This window comes from Aphelocoma coerulescens, chromosome 4A, assembly GCF_041296385.1.
Source record: "Aphelocoma coerulescens isolate FSJ_1873_10779 chromosome 4A, UR_Acoe_1.0, whole genome shotgun sequence".
NCBI lineage: Eukaryota > Metazoa > Chordata > Aves > Passeriformes > Corvidae > Aphelocoma > Aphelocoma coerulescens.
The window spans coordinates 14,757,032-14,778,826 of NC_091018.1; the positions used below are offsets into that span (position 1 = coordinate 14,757,032).

The 21,795-nt window shown below is 43.3% G+C and overlaps 1 protein-coding gene across 7 annotated transcripts in view; it reads right to left on the bottom strand.

The window, feature by feature from the left end:
• MAMLD1 (mastermind like domain containing 1) overlaps positions 1 to 21,795 on the bottom strand; it is a 253,349-nt gene that overhangs the window by 20,063 nt on the left and 211,491 nt on the right. For 5 of the 7 annotated variants that reach the window (XM_069015444.1, XM_069015445.1, XM_069015446.1 and 2 more), the window contains one exon: positions 12,513 to 14,225. In XM_069015444.1, coding sequence (XP_068871545.1) covers positions 12,513 to 14,105 — 1,593 coding nt within the window. In that variant the 5' untranslated portion in view covers positions 14,106 to 14,225. The remainder of the gene's footprint in view (positions 1 to 12,512; positions 14,226 to 21,795) is intronic. The other 2 variants (XM_069015449.1, XM_069015448.1) reach the window with 2 other exon arrangements.

Below are 21,795 nucleotides of genomic sequence, written 5' to 3' on the forward strand. Positions count from 1 at the left end.
ACTGCCCACTTTGTCTGACGAGCCAAAGGGGCCCTTCCCAGCCACAATTTCCAAAGGAAAGAGATCTTGGCTGGCGGTGTCTCTTCTTTTCTGAGAAAAACATGCACTGAATGTAGTGGCAGCAGCTTTATAACCCTCTCCTGCCCTTCCTCAGCAAACAACCAAAGTGGAGCTGGAGCAAGAAAATGACCCCGCTGGCTCCCCGGCTCAGCACTTGTCTCCCAGCACAATGAATCAATTAGCGTCCCATCATTACTGTGGTAACTGTATCTTTCACAAGCAAGATTTTATATAGAGATAGAATAGGATGTTTTCTGCTCATTTCCTTCCTGTCATTCCAATCACGAACTACTGTTAAAAATACAATGCCTAAAAAGTCTGTAATATTTGCAAGCATGTGTTCCAGTTTCCCAGCTGAACGGCTGGGCTTTTGTTTTCTGCCCAGGAAAGGTGTGGAGAAACAGTGATAGAGGGGAGCCTGGGCTGCAGCTGGGTTAGAAACTCACATGTACAGAAGGTCACCTCATTTTCATGTTCCTAATATCAGGGATTACTTTAATTCCTTATTCTGGCCAACTGTTTCAGTTTATAATCCACGGCACAGGACTCCTTCCAGTCTGTCTAAGGTGGTACTTGTTCTGCTATTTCTTCAGAAACTGGCAAAAAATGTTTTATTTGGAAAATGTTAGTGAAGCAGGGCAATAAAAGCCTTTTAGTACCCAGTCAGAGGAGCAAATAGGCTCTGTTAGGAGAACAGAGTACAATTCAACTCTACCTTCAGTTACGTTTGACAGTAATCTAGGCAGCAGGTACATACCTTCCCCCTGGCTTAATCAAGACAGAAATATGCAAAATATGTATTTTAAATGCAGCTAGACAGCATTTGATCTTATGAAATGCCTCAATACTGTTATCATAAGTAGAAAAAATAAGAAGTCATAGAGAAAGCAAGATTTTAGCCCACCATTCTGATAAATGCTTTATAAAAGATGATTATTTAGCTCTCCATAAACTAAAGCACTGTAACTTTATATATTGTGTCAATCTAGAATGGAGCAACGCATCAAAGACAGGAGTTCCTTACTAACGTTATTCCACATAAGGTCCTTCATGAAGGCCACAGTTCTTTCTAAAAATTTATAGACATATAGATATATGCCACCTATGTAGGAAAAAGCTCAGACTCTAGACTGGGCACAAAATAGATTTGTCCATATCCCCCCTCAATGCCCAAATTTTTTCTTAGGAGAAAGTTCTTATTAGTAGTAATTTTTAATTTCCTGAAAAAAAAAGTAAAATGAAACATAAATAAATGTTGGGGATTTTAGTCCAAGTCCTCAACTATGGGGAAACACTGATAGGTCTAGCAAAACCTTTTTCAGTTAAAGATCTACTCACATTTCAGGACCATCACACAGTCTGTGGTGATGTTATCAGCATTTCTCTGTTCTTCCTGACCTTAAGCACTCTTAAACCATTATATACATAATATTCTCTAATAATAGAATGCCATTCACATTTCAGTAACAATAATTCACTTTAATGAGATAAGAACTTACACGTCAAATGACTCTACCTCTATTTGAGAGATATTAGCACACTTTGGGGAACTGTAGAATCACAAATAATGACTTCAGGAGTCCGACACTATTCCTGGAGAGCTTGTACTCCCAGTTACATCAACAGGAATTTGAGATGTGTAAGAATTGCAAAAGCAGATGTTAATCTGCAGCAAACACCACAGGTATGGGTAGTCTGCATTTTTGCCTTAAGCAAACAAGAAAAACAAGACTATTAATGAGAGAAAACAGCACCAGTTTCTAACTGCATGTATAAATAGCCATTAACACCAAGTATACTCCTGAAGTGAGTCATTACAGCATAAAGAAATCTTTTACAAGAAACTTCATGTTGTTTACAAATTTTCCATTTACATTTTGTTTTCATTCTTGCTTTCCCACTCATAGCATGCACCCCAACCTTAGTAAAGGTCTGCAAGAGATGGAAACTTGATGCTTAAACTAAAAACAGAATCATCAAGATTTACTCCTTCAGTGAACTGGTTCTCCACTTTTTCTGTAGTCAAGTAACTAAAGCAATCTAAGCACCGACCTTCTTCTCAAACCAAGCCAAGATTACTCGGCGTTGTGCTGGCACAGGGCATGGAGGCTGCTCTGGCAGGGCTGGGTCCGGGCTGGGGGAGTCAGTGGCCGCTCTGCCTTCGGCACTCCCCGGTGCAGCCCTCAGCACTGCGCTAGTGCCGAGCCGAGGACGAAAAATACAGCAGGAATAGCTTAATTCCAGCTCTAAATGAGCTCAGCAGGGAATCTAAACAGTCAAGTCAATTGCTAGAATCTGCACTTTTCAACCTCGTTCTGCTCCTTTGATCAGACTGAATTTTGAGCTACGGCGATTAATGGACTAATAGAGGAAGTCACAGGGCATCTCTTGGGAGAGAAGGCAAAGGAGAAAAAAGTACCTCATCCTCATCATGCAGCTATGCTGCTAAACACAGTTCCATGTAGAAAAGTAAAGTGCCACTGCAGAAAGTGTGCTGACTGAGCTGGAAAGGAGGAGAAAAAGGGGATTGTACGAAACAAAAAAATACTGCTCATAGATTGTTCATTCATTGCTTAAACACAGCCTTCGAAACAACGGGGAGAGAAAACAGACTGCCCGAGTACGAGTGCCCTGTAAACTACCCTTCAACCCAGTGCAGTAACTGTTTATTCTTAACAGTGACAGAGAGTAAAGGAAATATTAAACATATTTATTATGCAAAGAGAAGCTTTCAAAAGCCCTGAGTATTTAAGCACTAAGAGAAATTGATTTGTTTATGACAGGGATACATACTACTGATATTCCAGGGTAGTACGTCCTCATCTTGCTGGAAATGGAAGAAACACATTAACATTAGCAGACTGCTAATCACAAAGGAGAGGGGAAAAGTGTTTTGTTAGAGATTTTTTTTCCCCATATGCTTGTTTTATTGCTGTGCCTGAGAGGATGGGGCAGCTTTTCTTCCTACAAGGGGCAAATTTTCCTTCTGCAATCGATGACTTTAAAAATCAAACACAAGAGGACTTCAAATAACCCCTGGACTGATTAAAACATGAATTTATTCTAAGTTTGGCAAGTTTGTGAAATGCTGGTACTAACCCCTAGAGGGAAAAAACCCCAGTAACAACAACAACAACAAAATCACCAGAAAAGCCAAAAATAATTCAGATGTAAACTTGAGCTGAGGCAGGAACAAGTGCATCAAAGCTTCCAACTCCCTCCCTTTTTTTTGCTGCAGCACTAATATACCATTGCCAATGACTGCTGGGCCCCTTGCTGCATCCTTCTGCTCCACCTTTGGTCTTTCTTGAGCATACAAAGCCTAAATACATACATGATTCACTCTGCTCTCAGAAATAATCCTGCAGTTGTCCTGGAATGACCTCCCACTGCGTAAATTTAGGCGTGTGTGTTTGAATCTTTACAAGATCAAGCTGTTAATGTAACATCTTAGGCCAGGATATCACACTATTTTGGCTACATTAAAGGGCTTACCCTCCTTGTGGGTCTCTCATCAATTCTGTAATGGGGAAAAATAGCTCAGCACAGCTTGTCCATAACCTGCATTCACATCTGCATCTGCCTGACACTGATCCAAGGAATCGCGTTTTCATTACTTCAATGACAAATGTTAAATCATTTTGCTGGTTATACAGAGAATATTATTTATACTGACGTGATGCATTTACTACCTTCTTCCTTTAACGTTCCTATATGCAAAGGGTTAAATTGTAATGCAGGATTACTTCTTGTTAATGGTAGTGCTTTCCAGAATTATGTACCGATAAGGATGATATTTGCCTTTATATGAGCTATAAAAAATTTAACTTTAAAACATGTAATAGAGTGATTAGCCTTCAAAGCCCTAAGAAGAGCTGCTGCATTCCTGGTTGTGGATTTCTATCAATTATTAGTGCTGGCTGCTTGAAATATCCAAAGTGCTTGAGACAGAAATATTACACAGCCAACAGGGCAGACTGATAGGCTTCCTAAATGTACAGTTTTTGAAAACAGCTCATAATAGTGTTTGGCTTTCAAACCTTAATGTTAACAGCTTTGATTGGGACTGCTTCTAATTTGTATTTAAGACCCATTACCTCTTCCTCTAAGCAATCTTCATGAAACATCATTTGTTCTGGGGGGATATTTGCCATCCAGTGCAGCTCTGTAATGGCCGTTAATTCACACCATTTTGCTTGCTCCTGTATTAATCAGCAAACTGTGAATCATCCCAGTGTTTCCAGACTCACAGATGTATGACAGAATCACCGAGGCCAGTTCAGTTTCTCTCCCCATTCAGTCCCACAGACAATATCAGTTCCTGTTTACAGCCACGGCTTTGTTTTCCCCCACCCACACACTGAAATTTCTCCAAAATGCCCAAAGGGAAAAAAAAAAAAAAAAAAAAAAAAAAAAAAAAAAAGAGAGACTTGAGTTCATTTTACCAGGAAAGTTATTTCTAGGTATTGCATCTGAAACAAAACATGTTTGTACTTTGAGCTGGTGTGCAGCGCTCGCTGCAGCCGGGCAGGAACGGCGGAGGAGCAGAGCAGGAAGGCGAAGGGGCTGCTCCCGTCACCCCGCCCTGCCGGAGCGCCGGCCGGAGCCAGGCACGGCATTAACAGCATCCCAGGGACTCTCCTACTCACTTGTTTGCCTTTATTCTGTTTATTAAACTGGACTTTGGTCCTCGACATATTTTTGCCTTGTGAAGTACTGATACAATTCTAGACCATAGCACGACAATATGAGGTAGAAAGCACCCCGAAAATCAAGGGTAGATGCCATGCTCTAACAGTATCACTGTGGAAAGTATTAAAATTATTTATTAATTTAGGCATCAAATTTTAGGTAGTGAGGAGGGCATGGTTTTAGGGAAGTGAGCACATTTTCCAAAAGCCAGGCTGCTTTTAGTTCAACACAAGCTTCCCAAACTGTCATTTACCAAGAAGGAGACAGAAAATACAAACAATGTACAACCCTACCTTCCAAAAAGGTGGGGAAAATTGAATGAAGATATTCTGATAGGAACGGGGATTTACAGCACAATTGAAATGAGTTGGGCGTACAACACGATCATTTCCTTGTAGTCATTCCTCAGCACGCTGGGCCATGGACACACCTTTGCAATGTAAGAATTATGGGTGCTGCCTTGTAAGTGAGGATGTACCTTACCCATCACTAACCACTCTACAAATTGTTATTTTTAAGAACGATACACAGAAGGAAGTTACGGCGTTCATCCTGAAGCCAAGCAGTGAGAAGGTTGTCAAGTCCTTCCCAAGATTCCCAGGATGTTTAAAACTTCATTGTATCTAAGGGCACAGTTAGGAAAATACGTATGTTCATAACCTTTTCCTCAACTGCTTTTAATTAAAGATTTTTGCATATGGATTTCTTGCTTTTCTAATCTGTGATAATAAAGCAAAATGGGTTATGTGGGGGAAAAAATAAAGGCAAGAAAATCTGCAGCTGGGGCCTGATTCAGCCAATGGTTAGCCCAGAACACTTGTGAACTGCTACCAAGCTGCCTGGAAAACCTGAGAGGAACTGCCCACCTGGGCTGGGAGGGTCAGAGGGGTTTGGGTACAACTGGTGAATCAGACATTTTTCAGCACGATAGTACCATTTTCCTTACACCTTTGGGAGATGAGGCTGTCTCCCTCCCTGTACTATAGAGCAGAAGGAAGCAATTGTCTGTTGCTTAGAGCTGAAAACCACAAAAGCAAGGGGTTTTCAGAGGTCACACAGAATCTCCGTGCCATGGCTCTCCCCCCTCCGCCCACCCACGCCTCTGCGGCTGTGCCTGGACTGGAGCAGGGACACAGCCCTGACACACAGCCCCTGTCTTGAAACATTGCAAGCAGCCTGTCAGGCTGAAATGCAGCACCTTGCCCTAAATTTCTCTGGGGTAAGTCACATTTCCTTCTACATGTTCACAGCACATGAGCACTACTTCCTCTTTCTCCACCAAAGCCCTGGACAGCCCTCCCTCAGCCCTGCATGCATTGCTTCATCGTCCTGCACATAACGAAGAGAAAGACTTCCCTGAACGCCTCCAGCACCCATCACTGGTGTTTACAGTACCTCCTGAGCCTGTTTTTTCTTTCCAATTGGATTTTAATTTGTCCAGTGTGAGATTCCCATAGAGTTGTCTGCGTCCTAAATGCTCAGTTGCTGGCAGAACATCTTCCATTTTATTAAACAGGTCATAACCAAGGGAAAGACCCGTCTGGATCGAGGAAAGTGCTGCAGCTTTTGTGCAGTGTCCACATTCATTTCAGATCCAAAAGGTGGGCGATGGTGAGAGTGGGGGAGGATGCTCCCCACATGGTGTTTAGAAGGATTTGGTCTATTTACAAGCTTCTCCTCTGCAGATTGCTTCCCCTAATGATGTGCTGTGTGGTGTCCAAGAGTGCTTTCAGCACAACAGAGAGCTAAACTGGAAGGAATTATGAGTGCATTAGGCAGAGCTGTTGGAAACATTAGTGCCTATAAACATCTTAACTGTGCAAGCCAGAGAAGTGGGAAGGTTAAGACATGGCTACAAGGACTCCACTACAACAGGGGAATGCTTTGAAATACCTGAAATGTAACACAAGAAGACAACACATGTGATTTAAAGAAACTGCAAAAGAGCAATGGGCTCAGAAGATCAGATGTGAATTAAGGTTTTTTAATCTTGATTACTGCTCTTCTGAAAATGCTGTATTACTGTTGACATGTTGAGGCCAAACACCCCATTTCATTCCACAAGTTTACTTCTTGCTTTCCAAAACTTTTCTGACATTATTTATTCACAGGGGAGGAAAGGGAGAAGATGATAGTTGATAGCTTCAGTCAAGCTCCTCTCAGGCTCTCTTGAGAAGAGAACAGAGAATCTCCAAGTTTGAAAAAAATATCAACTCACTTGCAAATGCACAGATAAATATAAATTCAGAAATGACCATTCAAGAAGATGTTTTTACATCTGGGGAGAGGTCAAACTCCAGGCTCAGCCTTACTGCTCTCTGTAATCCAGATTCATCACCAGCTTCCTTTATTCCCCTATTCAAAGGCACTTAATTAGCTGAAGGGCTTGTTGCTTTGCCTTCAAAAGCTCTCCATCCCTCAAAGGCTTTGCTTTGGTATTGTGCTACCACTGCCCTTTGAAATCAAATCTGGTTTTCTCCTCCACAGCATTAGTAAAAGGAAAAAAAAAAAAAAAGTAGTATTTAAAAAACTTGGTTCCCAAGAAAAAAGAAAAGGGAAAGAGGAGAGGAGAGGAGAGGAGAGGAGAGGAGAGGAGAGGAGAGGAGAGGAGAGGAGAGGAGAGGAGAGGAGAGGAGAGGAGAGGAGAGGAGAGGAGAGGAGAGGAGAGGAGAGGAGAGGAGAGGAGAGGAGAGGAGAGGAGAGGAGAGGAGAGGAGAGGAGAGGAGAGGAGAGGAGAGGAGAGGAGAGGAGAGGAGAGGAGAGGAGAGGAGAGGAGAGGAGAGGAGAGGAGAGGAGAGGAGAGGAGAGGAGAGGAGAGGAGAGGAGAGGATACCAGCAGAACTTCTTTCAAAGTGGCTTTAAAAATAAGTTTGACACCTGAAGAAAAAGGGTAGGAGATTGAAACTGCAGATGAAATCTGGCCAGTACTTTTGGTTTCATTAATAATGCATGATACTCTAATTGTTTTATGTATTAGGAAGATGCCTTGTGACATCTCGGAAATCCCAAATAAAACATGATTTTTCCCCTGTACTTGCAGGAGGACTGTATGTACTCAGATGATGCAGGCTGTGTTCTCTGCTTTTCCAAACGCTTCATCAACCTGCATCAGAGCTTATAAAGTGCTGCTGAGTCAGAACAGTATCACCTAACAATCACAGTGCACTGACTTTTCACAGGCAGAAATAACTTCCCATAATACATGGCACCCAGAAATCAGTCCATGGCATTACCATTTCTGTTTATATTAATAAAAGCTGTATTTTGTATTCCATTATAGTTATTTAACCTTTGACATCTAACCTCTGGGTCAGTTTGCTCTTTATAACAGTGCATTTCTTCTTCAGTTTTGTTTCTATATTTAGAAGGCATATGCTCTGAAAGAAGATTTTTAAACTTTTTTTTTAAAAGTACATTTAATCTAGCTCAGAAGTTTTGGTGTTTCTCTGCAACCTACAGTTTATTCTTCCAACTCAGATAATGTGTTGCTGCTTTTACCACAGTTAAAGAAATACTTTGCTTTTCAAAGGGTATTTTGGTCTTCAGCATGCCCTTCACCATCTCATATGTAGTCCATATGCAGTAAAAATACAGCCACTTTTACTGCAAATAATATTAGTTTTCTCTCTCTCTTCTCTTGTAATTTTTTCTGTATCAGTATTTTTGGCAATGGAGATGAAACAAATATACCCTTCACTGACAATCCAGTGTACAACTCTCTAGATGTCAGCAGGAATGCAGAGCTCTAAGAATAGCACATTTGGTTCCTAGGGTGCAAGTGGAGCTCAGAGACACAGCGTGTCTCACCCAAACAATGGCTGTTTATCACCTACATCCCCCCAACAAAACAACCTTTTCAGCTGTGTGTTGGTTCTCAGCGTTTCAGGCACAGAGCAGTCAGTGGGAAATGCTGCCCTCCTCCCCGAGACTCCCAGGTTTTTAACTCAGATCATCTTGGGCTTGGAAAAGGAACAGCCACCCAAAGGGTTTATTGTAGTTCAGCCTGACTTAAACTGTGAATATCACTGGCTGGTTTTCCCACCTTTAGGGAGGAGGGGATCCCTCCTTCCCCTGCACAAAGGCCTCTGTTCTTACACTTCAGGGACTGACAGAAGAGCTCTTCTGGAAGTGGGGTGTTGTATTATCAGCATTGCTGAAGGCAGAATTTGGCCCAGTGTATCTGACATTCCAGAATAGGAAATCTGCAAGTACAAACTCTATTCAGACATGAAAATCAGGGAGATGCCCAACTATTCAACCTGCCTGGGCAAATGCAGCTTTTCATGTGCCCAGAAACAGCCAATAAAGTCAAGTGGTGAAGCTTTACCCCTGAAAATAGTGTGTGATAGTTCTGGAGACTATCTTTGACTCTGGCATTTACTACCATCTTTATATCGGGGATTTACGAGTCCAGACCTTTGAGTATAATTTCACTCACAGGCATCAGCCCCACAGGAATAAAACCAAATCCTGCCCATAGCCAGAGAGCAGCGTTAGCCCCACCAGGCTTTGCACTATCACACAATGCAAACTGTCAGCGCCTCAATCAATACCCATCAATGCTCAACAATAAAGACATAGTGCTTCAGATGGGGGGAGATTAGCCCCTATCAGATTCAGCAGTTGTCCAGGCAAGACAGGATCTGGGATGCAGACTGATTACAATTAAAAGATACATCACTAACTACAAAAATGGTAGAGCTGTGAGGCACCAGCAGTAACCCCGCTTTTGGAATGCAGAGTGTTTGCTTTAATACACATTAAAACAACAGCAAAATGCTCACTCTGGGTCTGTGGCTGCTGCTCTCTTCCCCATGTTGCTGTGCCTGCTACAAGGATCAAATTTCATGGTTTATTGTTCTCCCTCCAACTGGCCACCATCCACATTCTTCTTCTGTACAAAGCTGCACCTCTTGCTCCAAAGAAGAGAGTACTATGCCTTCTTTTTATAAATTTTAGTCACATTTGCAAACACACACACTAAGTAAGGGGATGACTTTTAAGCACTAAACAACATTTCAGGGAATGCTGTAATTTTTCTCGGAACAAATTTCTGTGAATGAGGCTAAAAAAGGGCAATTTTCCACCAGAACTTTACTATTTTTGAGATGCAGAGGTTTTCTCCCGTCTTCTGAATCTTTAACATCGTGCCTTTTAATGAAACAGCTGCTCTATGCTTGAAAAGTCCTATTCATCACCTGCCTCAGGAGAGAATTGGCACTGAAATTTTGCAAAGCTCAAATTCAGCTCTGGATACACTGCTGGAAATCAAAACCACAGTCACTGGGGCTACTTCACTTTAATGGAGTAAAATTGGTATGGAGCAGGTGGGCTCAAAAATTCAGTATCAATCTCTCAATGTAAATAAGAAATCTATTGCAGACAATAACAGATCTCCATGCTAGATTCCAAGAAAGGTAGTAAGTATCTCAGACTCAAGTATTCCTACATAGAATAAATTTCCCACGTAATCTTTTAATTCAGCACTCAGGATCCATTTTCTTCTATGAGATTTGCAGTAAAGTTACCAAAACTTTACAAAATGCTCCAATCCTGAACATCCACCATCTTTGTTCAGCAGCTCAACAGACTGTAAAACTGAAGCACTGTCATCTGGTGTGTAATTATTGTAATAAGTCTTCCCTGTAAAATGAGGGAGGCACCCTAAGCTTACCTAACTAGTCTGGAAATGTTAAATGCTCATCACCTGTAATCATTGTCTTAACTGTCCTTGATCTTTACTGATAGCAGCAAGATTATAATAACTCTCTCTCCGACAGTGAGAATCAGCTGAAAATGCAGCACAGGCAGAGCACCAGGAAAGTTGCTTGAAGAAGGAATATTTCAGCCAATTAGACACTCACTTCAGGAGGTTTTTTTTTTTTTTTTTGTGGCTAATCAGTGATGCAAGGCATTCAGAGGTATAAGACAAAAATGCAAAGCAGGGAAAACTGGGGCATAGGAAACCTCAGGAATCCAACAAGGACGTTACAACTTCACAGATTCAGCGGTGAAGCCAAAAAACCAAAATGCTCAAAGGTTATGGACATACGATCAAAGGTGATCATGTCACTGCTGTTAACAACATTTTAGTCCTCATCCAAGATGCAGGAAAACACCATGAATGTATTCTTCACCCACACCTGCCTCCAGAGTAAAACATCTGGTGGGCAGTAATTCGTGGAGCTGCTGCACTTTGCTTCCTTTCAACTGTGTGTCTCTCCACAGGCCTGGATCCCAAGCCAGCAAGACTCTCTACTCTTCAGTCTGGGTCCCACTGAACACAAGCAGAGTTCTCATGTGCTTGAAGCAACAAACTGCTCTAGGTCTTTGTTGAATAAGGGGCCTTGCAGTGGTAACCCTTTAAAGACCACTAGATGTGCCCCACTGTTCCTGTTCTACACTTGCGTAAGCAAATTCAGCGAGTCACCAGTCCTTCCCTGCAGCCTGTTTTAAGCTACTGCATGAAGTAAGGGAGAATGGAGTGTGCACAACTTGGAAAAGAGCCAGCTGATCCTAAAGTGTCACAGTGGCAATGCACCTCACTGACATACCACTCAGAAGCTGATATTTGGTAACTATCCCCTGTTTCTCATTGCTATCATAGGACATGATGATATTTGTTACACCAGCGTTACACCAAGATTGATGAAATCCCCCTCCGTAAGAACCAGTCCCTTTGCAGGGAAGAAGAGCAAAGAAGATCTGGCTCTGGAGTGCATTCCACACCTCAGCTCTCAAGCAGATCCCAGTAGAATTTTAGAGATCAGTCTCTGCTTTGCTGGGAGAGAAGTGTCTCTCTCAGTCCTTCCCAAGTTGCTGATGGAGTGACTGTGTGCACAGCTAAGCAGCTTGGAGGAGTCTGCTTACAAAGAGCTGGTTCAGCCTAACAAAGCCCTTGGTTTGGTGGTGAGATGCAGTGTTTCCAACTATTCTGCCGAACAAAAAGACAGATGTTGATTCCTCAGAGTCAGGCTGCTCTCAGACCCAGTCCCCGAGTCCTCCCCTGCTCCAAGGACCCTGTTCACAGTACATCTCTCTGAGCTGGGGTAGTAGGAGATTCACACCTCTCACTGAGTCTCAGGGAGAAGGTCGCTGGACGGAAGCCAGGGCTGTGCCTCACTTTTGCCAGCTGCATTTTTGCATTTACCAGCTCGATTGGTATCGAAGATCACCATGGGTGGGGAATGGCCCTCATCCAAAGCAGGGAATGGCTTCTGGCAAATGCTAGTAACAGGTATTTCAAGTCTGCCTCTTTGCTATTCAGAAGTTGTACTGTTTGACCTGCTGTCCATGAAGGACACATTTTAACTTCACTTCTCACCCCACCTGATCTTTTCTAGCCTTAGAAGCATAACACAGACATGAATTTGTTGAAGGGCATTAAGATAAAAAGAAGATATTCCTTCTGAAAGGATGACATGAAACATGCAACGAGAGTATCTCTGGAGCTTATAATATAAGCTAAAAAAGACTATCACCTATACATGCAAAAAAAATTATTTTAAAATAGCACAAAGTTCTCCACCAGGCTAAAATAGGCACCGCATGGTGGAATGATGGTACATTTTTAGTTGAAGAAAGAAATAAAGTTACTCTGATCACACCAGAGGTTGTTATTGCCTTGTCCATGTATGCACTGTGCACACCTCACAAATTTAGTGACGTCGCATTTGAAACACAAATGGAAAAGCAAAATAAGAAAATAAATGACTCAGTATTTTCACATAATCTGTGTAAGACAGAAGAGAGGTTCTCACCTGTCTGCTTTGAGCTGGCAGTGTGGCAGCCTGCATCTGTCTCTGCATCCGATGTGGCTGCATCAGCTGTCGGAACTGCTGCTGGAGAAACTGGCTGTTGTTGGTCTGCTGGGACTGCTGCGTGGCTGGAGACTGCTGCTGCTGCTGCTGCTGCTGCTGCTGGAGATAGTGAATGAGGGACTGCTGTCCTTGTCCTGCTGTCAGAGGGGACATCTTTTGAGTAGCTGACTCTGAGGCAAAGTGAGACAGTGGTTTGGTGTTATTGAAAGAAAACTGGTCTTGGCTAACAGGGCTCTCATTCACCAGACCTGGCTGTAAGCTACTGGATGGCTGTTGCATAATTATGTTCATATTTTTGGTCTGGTTTGTAGTCATTGATTTAAAAAGCGAGTTCTGCATACTTGTGGGGTTGCTGGTGGGAGTGATGTTAGAGATTAATGTACCTTGAGGACTGAAGGGCTGCTGATGCAGAGCGGGGCTTGACAGCTTTTCTGGCCTGTACGGTGGAGAAGGTCCAGTATTTGTGGAGGCCATGCTGGCAACCAAGTTGTTCTGTGGGCTTTTAATGCTGTTGGCTGGCAAGCTGGCTGCTGTCAGAGCGGGCAGCATGGAGCTCTGCGGGCTGAAGGGCTGCTGGCTCAGAGCTGGACTGGAGAGCTTCTCAGAGCCATAAGGGGGAGAGGGGCCATTGGATGGGGTGCTGCTGGAAGTCATGCTTGAAAGCAGAGTGTTTTGAGGACTCTGAATGTTGTTTCCTGGTAAATTATTAGCAGGCATGCCAGATACCATAACATTTTGAGGACTGAAAGGTTGATGGTGTGGGGATGATCCTGCCCTGTAAGGCGGAGAGAGACCGGGAGGCGACATAGTTGGCCAGCTGGGAGCCTGTACTTGTTGCTTGGTACCAGACACCTGCTTGCTGGCTGCCAGCTGCTTTAGCTGCTGAGCGTGCCAGTTGGAGCCAGGCATGTTGGGCAGGGGTACTGGGAGCATCGGTGGTGGCTGGTTCTTGCTCTGAGCTGCTGTAGAGATGGGTGATGCACTAGGTTTGTTTGAAGGAGGAACCTGGAAGTTAGCTCCAGCAGATGATGGTCTCATCTGAGGGGATCCTCCACTGGTTGGATTGCAGCCTGGAGAAAAATCTTTGTTAGCAACATGGTTCTCCAAGTGGGAAGTCTGCGGGGAGGACTTTGGAGTGGTACTTATGTTTGGTTGGGAATGACTCAGACCAAGTGGATCTTCAGCCTTGCTGCACAAAATCTTCTCCAGATCCAGGTCATTGGGAGAAGGATCAGGCATTTTGGTGAGCTCTTCCAATAGATCTTGCAGCTCTTGGTCCACAGACTGTAAGCTGTTTCCTTTCTCATCATAGTGGACAATGTTGTTGGCTTGCCCTCCTATTGACCCCTTCTGGTTTATTTCTGTGTTGGGTGGCACTGAGAACGGCGAGCCAATGCCACCACCATTCATGTGATTGTTTTCAAGGAGCACTGGGTGCCCTGTGACTCCCAGGGAAGAAGTGCTGTGACCGGTGGAGAACGGGGAACTTTGCATTTCTGGACATGCCACACTGGGATTGGCACCTTGGCCCATGGCAAGGTTTACATCGTCAAGACAAAGTCTTTTACTGTCATTTGGGAAAATGACATCAGGCACGCCACTGGAGGCAGGAGAGCTATCATCTTCCAGTTTTCTTTTAATGGATCCCTGTAACTGTGAAAATAGAAAAGGAAGAAGAAAGGATCCATTATTGACCATATTCTGACATGCGCTGAAGCTCCACACTACAACACTGGGTTGGAGATAAAGAAAATTAAATCATACAATTAAAAACCCAATCATGTGAGACAAATTCAATCAGGATTTAAATGTGTGCAACTTCACTGAAATCAAAAGAGTTATAGTCAGACAAAGGCTAAATCTCATGTGTTGGCATTAAAACAGATGTTAAAGCTACAAAATACTGTCTGTCATGTGAACTGTAATAGAAGTTTTTAAAATAGTTTCTGGTTGCATTTCAATTAAGACATTATACTCCCTGCATAACAAACATGCCAACATTTTTATGGTAACATTTTTTAGGTCTAAATGGCAAATCTGAATGAAACCCTGGACTGAATTTAGTGACCTTCTGCCAGTGACTCGGATTAAATTCAGACCTGAGACAATTAAATTGTTTTACATTCTTTATAGGCCGAACATCTGAAATAACTAGCATACTTTCTAAACAAAGCAAAACAAAACAAATTCTTAGCTATCTATCTAAACAGACTTTCAAACTTCCTAATCACAGATGTTTTAAATTCCAGAAAGAGTTAGTAACAGCTAAACTTCTTAATTTTTGTTTATTCTTCTAAGTCTAAGGCATTGTGGGCTTTGTTCTTTTGAAGGATTGCCACTCATTCATAAAAATGAATATGTTTTCAAAATACAATTATATAAATATCTTCATCTACAAGAAATGATGGAGTTGCAAATTCACAAATCTTAGGGAAAAGAAACCTGCCCTCTATATATAAAGAAAGTGAAACTGAAAACAATGCTTCTCATACTATTTCAGCATATGGCAATCTCTTCCACATAAAATCATCTGTGGCTTTCAGTTTTAACAAGCATGACCTATATGTCACAGGATTAATCAGACATTAACATTGCTGCTTCAAGTTAAGAGAAATAAGCATTATGACCTTGTATATATATATATTTAGAAAACTATCTGATCAGCAATGGGAAAACGAGAGAACACTGGTTCTTCTAAAGCAGCTCACAGTAAAACCTCTCCCAGCTCTGGGCTACAATTCCAAGTGCTTCCTGTCATGTAGTGCTATAAAAAAAATCCCATCTAATAAAAGCTCGTATCACCAGAAAATTCCTCCTGCCAACCCCAGCATAACCAGATCCACTCTAGGGCTATGCTGCATATGACCAACTTCTAAATTTTACACTAATTTTTAAACACAGCACAGTTATGCCTCAGTCACTGCACAACTGCAGCATTCAGTGCTCTCAGATGACAGTGTCACAGGACTGTCACCACAGGGAGCGTGGAGGCTGCAGGGCACAGGGTGGGCACACCATGTGTGGCTCCTTCTGCACTGTGCACATGAAGGTCACTGTGCAAACAGCTGAGGTCCACCCCTAAATTCAGCCTACCTTCAGGCAATTGCCCACCAACGTGTATGGCTCTGACCTGGGAACATGGCAGGGCTGCCTGGTGGCTCACTCAGCTGGTCTCACACCAGTGCCCTCTCATCACTTATTTCTAAATTGGTGGGCAGAGGGACAATGTCACACTGCTTTAACATGGGCTGTGCTCAAAACCACGGGTGGGGAGAACCGAGGAGAGCTGCTTCCAGTGCACTTTGTCCGGTTACCTGAGAGCCTCTTTGGGCAGTAGTGTCCGTGCTGGGCTGGGATTGCTGCTCTGAGAGAGACTGTCCCAGAGTCACAACCAGACACTGCTGCACCATCAGACATTTGCTGATGAGGCTAAAATTGCTTTGCTTTAGGAAATGGAAGCAGGCCGAAATCTTCTCCCAAGTGTTAGTCTAATGACGGATGAAATTGTTTTTCTTCATTTTCTCTGCTAAAACTAAGCCAGAGTTGCATGTTTCAACAGATGTTGCCCTGCGTAGGCTGAAACATGTTGGTAGGGCATAACTACATATATTTAAATCTCAGCCATGTATAGAGAATATTTACAGGGGCTTCACCCATCCAAAACAAACACAGTGTGCTCCCAAGTTGCACCCTGGGAACTTTCAGGCAGGAAGTGGCAGGGGATCTCCCACCCTTGGCCAGCTGACATGCTGGCATGCATGTCCTTGCCAGCTCTTCCTTTGCCATAGGACATTCCTATGCTCTGAGTTACTGGGGAAAAATGTGGGCTTTCTGAACACTCTGAAAAATAGTTTTTTAACTGTTGCACTGGGGAATAAATGTGATGGGAAAACAAAACTTCATTTCTCCTAGACTGTTACTAGATATAAACAGATAAAATAAGGACATAGCTTTCCGATGGCATGGGTATTCCAAAACTGGGATAGAACTTTTAAATAGGATGCTGTTGCTTAGCCCTCCCAAGAAGATTGGCTGTAAGAGAGGCAGTGAAATTAGCTGGGTGTCATGTTCTCTTGAAAAGCAAGATTCCTGTTTCCCAGGTGAGTATTTGCACAAGAACCATAAAATCCAGAAGACCAATTTCTCCCAGTGCAGGCAGGTATAACTCCACAGAATTTAGTAACATTGCTTTTGCTTAAGATAGATTTGACTACAGCCCCAAACTTGAGAGAGAAAGATACTCTCCTTAAAGCAACTAAACAAATCATAGAATAATTTTGGTTAAAAGGGGCACTTGGGTGCCATCATCCTTCTGCTTCAAGCACATCACCAATGTAAAAAATAGACTATAGTCACCAGGCACTTAAGTATGAAGTTTCCATTATAAACAGAAATCCCTCTTTGCTCTGGCTGGGCTGGCTGGGAGGTTGTTTTCAGTGTTCCCCACTGACACCTCAGTGGTTGTGACTCCCACACAGCATGCTCTGGACTGGTGCTGGCTGTGAGGAGCCAGCAGTTTCCTCCCCAGCTCCCAGTGACTGCTCTCCATGCACGTGCTGCTGTGGCAGCCCTGACCACTGCAGGGGACAGTAACACAGTTTCATATTACTGAGTCCCTGCCTGGCTCAGACATGCCAACCACAGTGGTGGCAGGAGAGCCATCACCAAAGCACTACAACTTTTAGGACCAGGAGCTCCTGACCTCACTAATTCAAGAAGCTCTTTGTTGCAGAACATCCATCTGGTACTCCCAGACGTCCAAGACTATCTCTTTGAAGCCTATCTATCCTTTTCTAGAGTCTTCCTCACCAAAACTTATTTTTATTGTCCACTTCCCAGGAAGGACCAGATTTATTCCAGCTCTTTCTCCTCTTCTTCATTTACACAATTGGACAAATTCAAGAGAAAAGAGAAGAACACTGAAGTATATTCTTCCTCTTTCTCTGCTGATTAGTATATTGAGCAGCTCTGTTTCAAATTGAATATCTGAGAAGTGAATGGAAATATTTTAGAAATGCATCACACACACACACACACACACACACACACACACACTCCTAAGATGGCTGGAGGCTGCCTATGGCTCAGTATGGGAAAGCTTCATTCCGATGTCCAAGCAAGGACGAAGCAGGCAAGCAACAAAGGGGCTCTTGCGACCTTGTCAAAATGCATTAAAATGCACTGGCATGCACAGGCTAACTTCTGTTTGGGAATACCTGGGAAACAAAGGCAGGCTCTCCAATTCAGGGAATATCCAATTCTGAGTTCTCCATTATCTCAGGTTTGCTTTCAGCAGTGATCCCAGCACTACTGTCCTCTCCAAACCAGCAGGCTGTCTGTCTTTCTGGGAAAGACCTGAGTCACGCAGGAGCAGCGCTGCTGGCTCGACATGGCAACACAAGCAGAATAAATAATAACTGTTTATGCTGCTCTGTCCACGGAAGCTGCACAGCTGTGGTTACAAACAGCTAATTTGTCACACGCTCCTTCCCTGCACCAAACTGATTCCCTCCATGTGGGCAGAGTGCTCCACAGACTTCTCTTGTGCAAGGAGGGAAAGGCAGCCTCGGCAGAAGAAGGCAGTCCTTGGCTAGGCTTGCTGGGGCTGCCGTGAGGGTGACCTTGGGCGTCAGGCACCTTCCAAACTTAGGAGGTGGTGCTGGCCTTGAGGAACTTATTACTCAATGAAGGGAGAAAGGAAGGCAGGAAGTTGCAAAAACTGAAGCAGAGTGATCAAATTGTTAATAAATACATCTTGTGATGGTTCCATTGGATTTTAATAACTAGCCACACATGGGCACCTCTGGACTGGCTCCCTGCTTTGCCAGCGCTCAGCCTTTCTTCTCTTGTAACACATCAGCTGTCCTCAGCTGCCACTCCAGCTCTCCCCATGAGCCAGGCTGCCCCATGGCCCTCCTGCCAGCCCCTGTTAATTCTCCACCTGGAACTTGTGCCTTCCTTTACCTGCAAGTGGGAACCTGGGAAGGAGCAATTCCAAGAGCCTTGTTTCTCCAGCCTCACAATGACCCCTCCACCAGAAACAAGCCACCTCTAACCAGAGATTCCTATTTAGGCCAACATACTGCAGAAATGAGGGAGGAAAAACATTAGGCAAGGTATTTCAGTGCCTCTTCCTGTGCCTGCAGCCTGTTAGTGAGTCAAGCCTTGATTTACGACAACCGCAGGGTGCTGATTATTGATCTGCACCATCCCACTCCACTCACTGCCATGGACAGATCCAACCTACAGCAGTGATTCCCACACCTACACAGCCTCTTCAAGTGAGCACTGAGGCCAGTGGGACACTGCCATGAACATCCTCCCTCAGCAGCTGCCCCTGTGTCCAGCAGCACAGCCGGAGACTCTCCTGCTTTAATAAATTGAAGTTTATGGATCCATAACTGGGATATCCAGAATGGGAGTCAGATAACCTTCTTTCACTAGGAGTCTCAAGATCTTTGTAACTCTTGGGAAATCCCAGGTGTTGACTTTTCTGTTTGTTTGATTGAGGAAAAGAAAGTATTGTAAAAGGAGGTGGGGCATGTGGGGAAAACATCAGTCTCACTACAGATCCTGGGATTTGCTAATGTGGTGGCAGCTTTGCACAAAGCCTTTCAGAGCAAGACACCTGGGGAATCCAGGTCACTAACAAGCTGCTAAGATCTGGCATATCTGAATTATTTTGACAGATAGAGCACGTTTAATTTTTGATGGAAGGACTGAGCAAGGCAGAAGCCTGAGATAAGTAGAAGTATTTTTTCCCCCAGTATTTTCTCAAGGCATATTGCAAACTGTTCCCTCTGCAAAGTATAAAACCTGAGTGTAAGGTTTGCTCAACTGAACTGACCAGAGAATCTATCACTCTTTGTCTCTTTCAAACACTAGACACTGCCAAAACTGGAAGTATGTATTTGCCAGAGGCAAACTGTTTGCAGCATTCAGCGATCAAGACTTCAGCCTCTGTGGCTTCAACAAGCTTCAGCGAGACCTATCTGCACATCAGCCCAAAATGTTTCTATCTGTTCTGACAAAAACAGTCATGCAATGAGAAAATGGAACTGGCAATTTTCCATATAAAACAAGAAAACGTCATAATTTTTTTTCTCCTGTGCCTTAAATTCACAGTTTGCAAAGTTTTGTGCTCTCCATTGCTCATTTATCCACACTCTAAAGAGATTTTAGTGTCCTGCTAATATTTAAGGACAGTTTGTGAAAAATAAGTGAGAATGTGCCTGCGTGTTTAAAGGTTGGAAAGTGAATCTGATATACAACATTAGCTTTTAAATGGCAGCAGTTACTTGCAGACCCTCTGTGTTGGGTAGTAGGCTGGCTTGCACATGAATAGCAAACCCCAAATGCTCCTGGGCAACAATCCCACTCCACTACAGTGGGACCTGGCACTGCAGTAAGTGCATTTAGCACATCTGTAGGTTTCTGTTTGTGCATGCTGGCTGCAGTTTGGTAACAGACACTCATATTATATCCCTGAATCCAAGAAAAAATGCCTCCTGCTGACCAGTAAGCAGCCAAAGCAGTACCTGACTATGAGAAACATAAATTACATGTCATCAAAGTCTTATCTCAGGCTACAAGGAGAACTCAAGGAGGCTCGAGCAATTAAAACTACCATTCACTTTCTCCATACTAAGATTAAATGTAAGCTAAAATCACATTCTTCCTACTACTTTAGGCTGTTTGACCCTTCTGATTTCAAGCACTTTGAGCATGGATGGACATTAAGTTGTCCTTTTACAGTGTCAGGAAAGAGATCACAATGCAGTTCCAAGCTACCAGAGGCATGCACCAGTGTGCTTAAAAATTGCAATTCCCCAATTCTTCAGGTAAGGAGTACCAGAGTAAAGTCCACTTTGGGGTCTGTTGGGTACTTGTAGGCTGCAAAGGTGGCAGATCCGTTTCTAATGAGGTGTGGTGGTAGAGAAAGGATTATGAATAGGGAAAATTCACAGGGTGGATTTCCTTTTATTCATCATGCTCCTAGAAATAGGCAACTGGAAGGGAGGATGTAGGAACAGGAACCGGGGATGTAAGCAGTCACTCTAACCATGAAAGGACACTGGTTATTAGCAAGCTTGTGTGCACTTTGTGGATTGTTTTTATCTGACACTACAGCTTCTCCCACTTCATGATTTACAGTGGAAATATGAAATCTGCCTAAAACAAATATAGTAACAACAGGTACTGGAAGTTGCTACTTAGGTGTGCACACTTAAATCACCTCCTAAACACTGCTGCTACATTTGGAGTTTGATCTCCCATCAGTACACAAGTACCACTTGACTTTACCCCATTATTGTCACCACTCATCGAGATCTTCCCCAGTTATTCCCTCTGTAAGTCAGGGACCTCAAGCTGTGTTAAAAGAGAAAGAAGAGCACAAGGTGTGTGCTTTCCCTTAATAAGTTTCACACTCCTGTGAAAGCTGCAGGACCCAGGAGCTGTGCCCACACACCCCCTGAGTGTGCATCACCAGAGACCACAGCAGGAGGTTTGGCTTCCTTGCACGGTGGCTCCAGAGCTGTGATCAATCCCTGTTCCCTCTGACACTGCTGCAGTACAACTGGTCTCTTGTTTGACTTGAATATGTGTGAATATGTGAACTTCTGAAAGGTGACTGCAGACCTGGCACTTTTGCATGGCCTTCTCCCTAAAGTCCCTGTGCAGCAAGGGAAGCAATCCTGGCTGCAAACACAGAACTGCGCCCTTTAGCTTGTAAGCACAAAAATCCCAAACATCAAACATCATGACTAGACAAAACCAGAATAATGTGATCTTACAGTAAGCCACAGAAACTAACAGGAAATTCAACCTTGACTACCATGAGCCTAAGGTATTAGCTTTCTTTTTTTCTAAATTTTAACAAAAAGTTAAAGGGAAGAAAATACTACAAATATGATTTTCCCATCCACCGATTTGTGTGAATGCAATTATTCTTATAATGATAGACATATGTGTGATCTATATCCTGCTTTCAAATGGAACAACTTACAGCCTACAGAGCAGCAAGTTTGTAAAGGAGATTTTTCTAATTACCTTTGTGCAAAATCACTAATGTCTGAATAAAGGTATCAATGTAGTGTAGATGCTAAAAAAGCTGGCAGAGAAATTTTCATAATTTTTACAGCTGCTTGTGAAAGTCTCCTTTCTCATGCAAGCTAGCTGAAAACAGTGTAGAGGGTTTTGTAAACCAAGACTTTATCTCCCA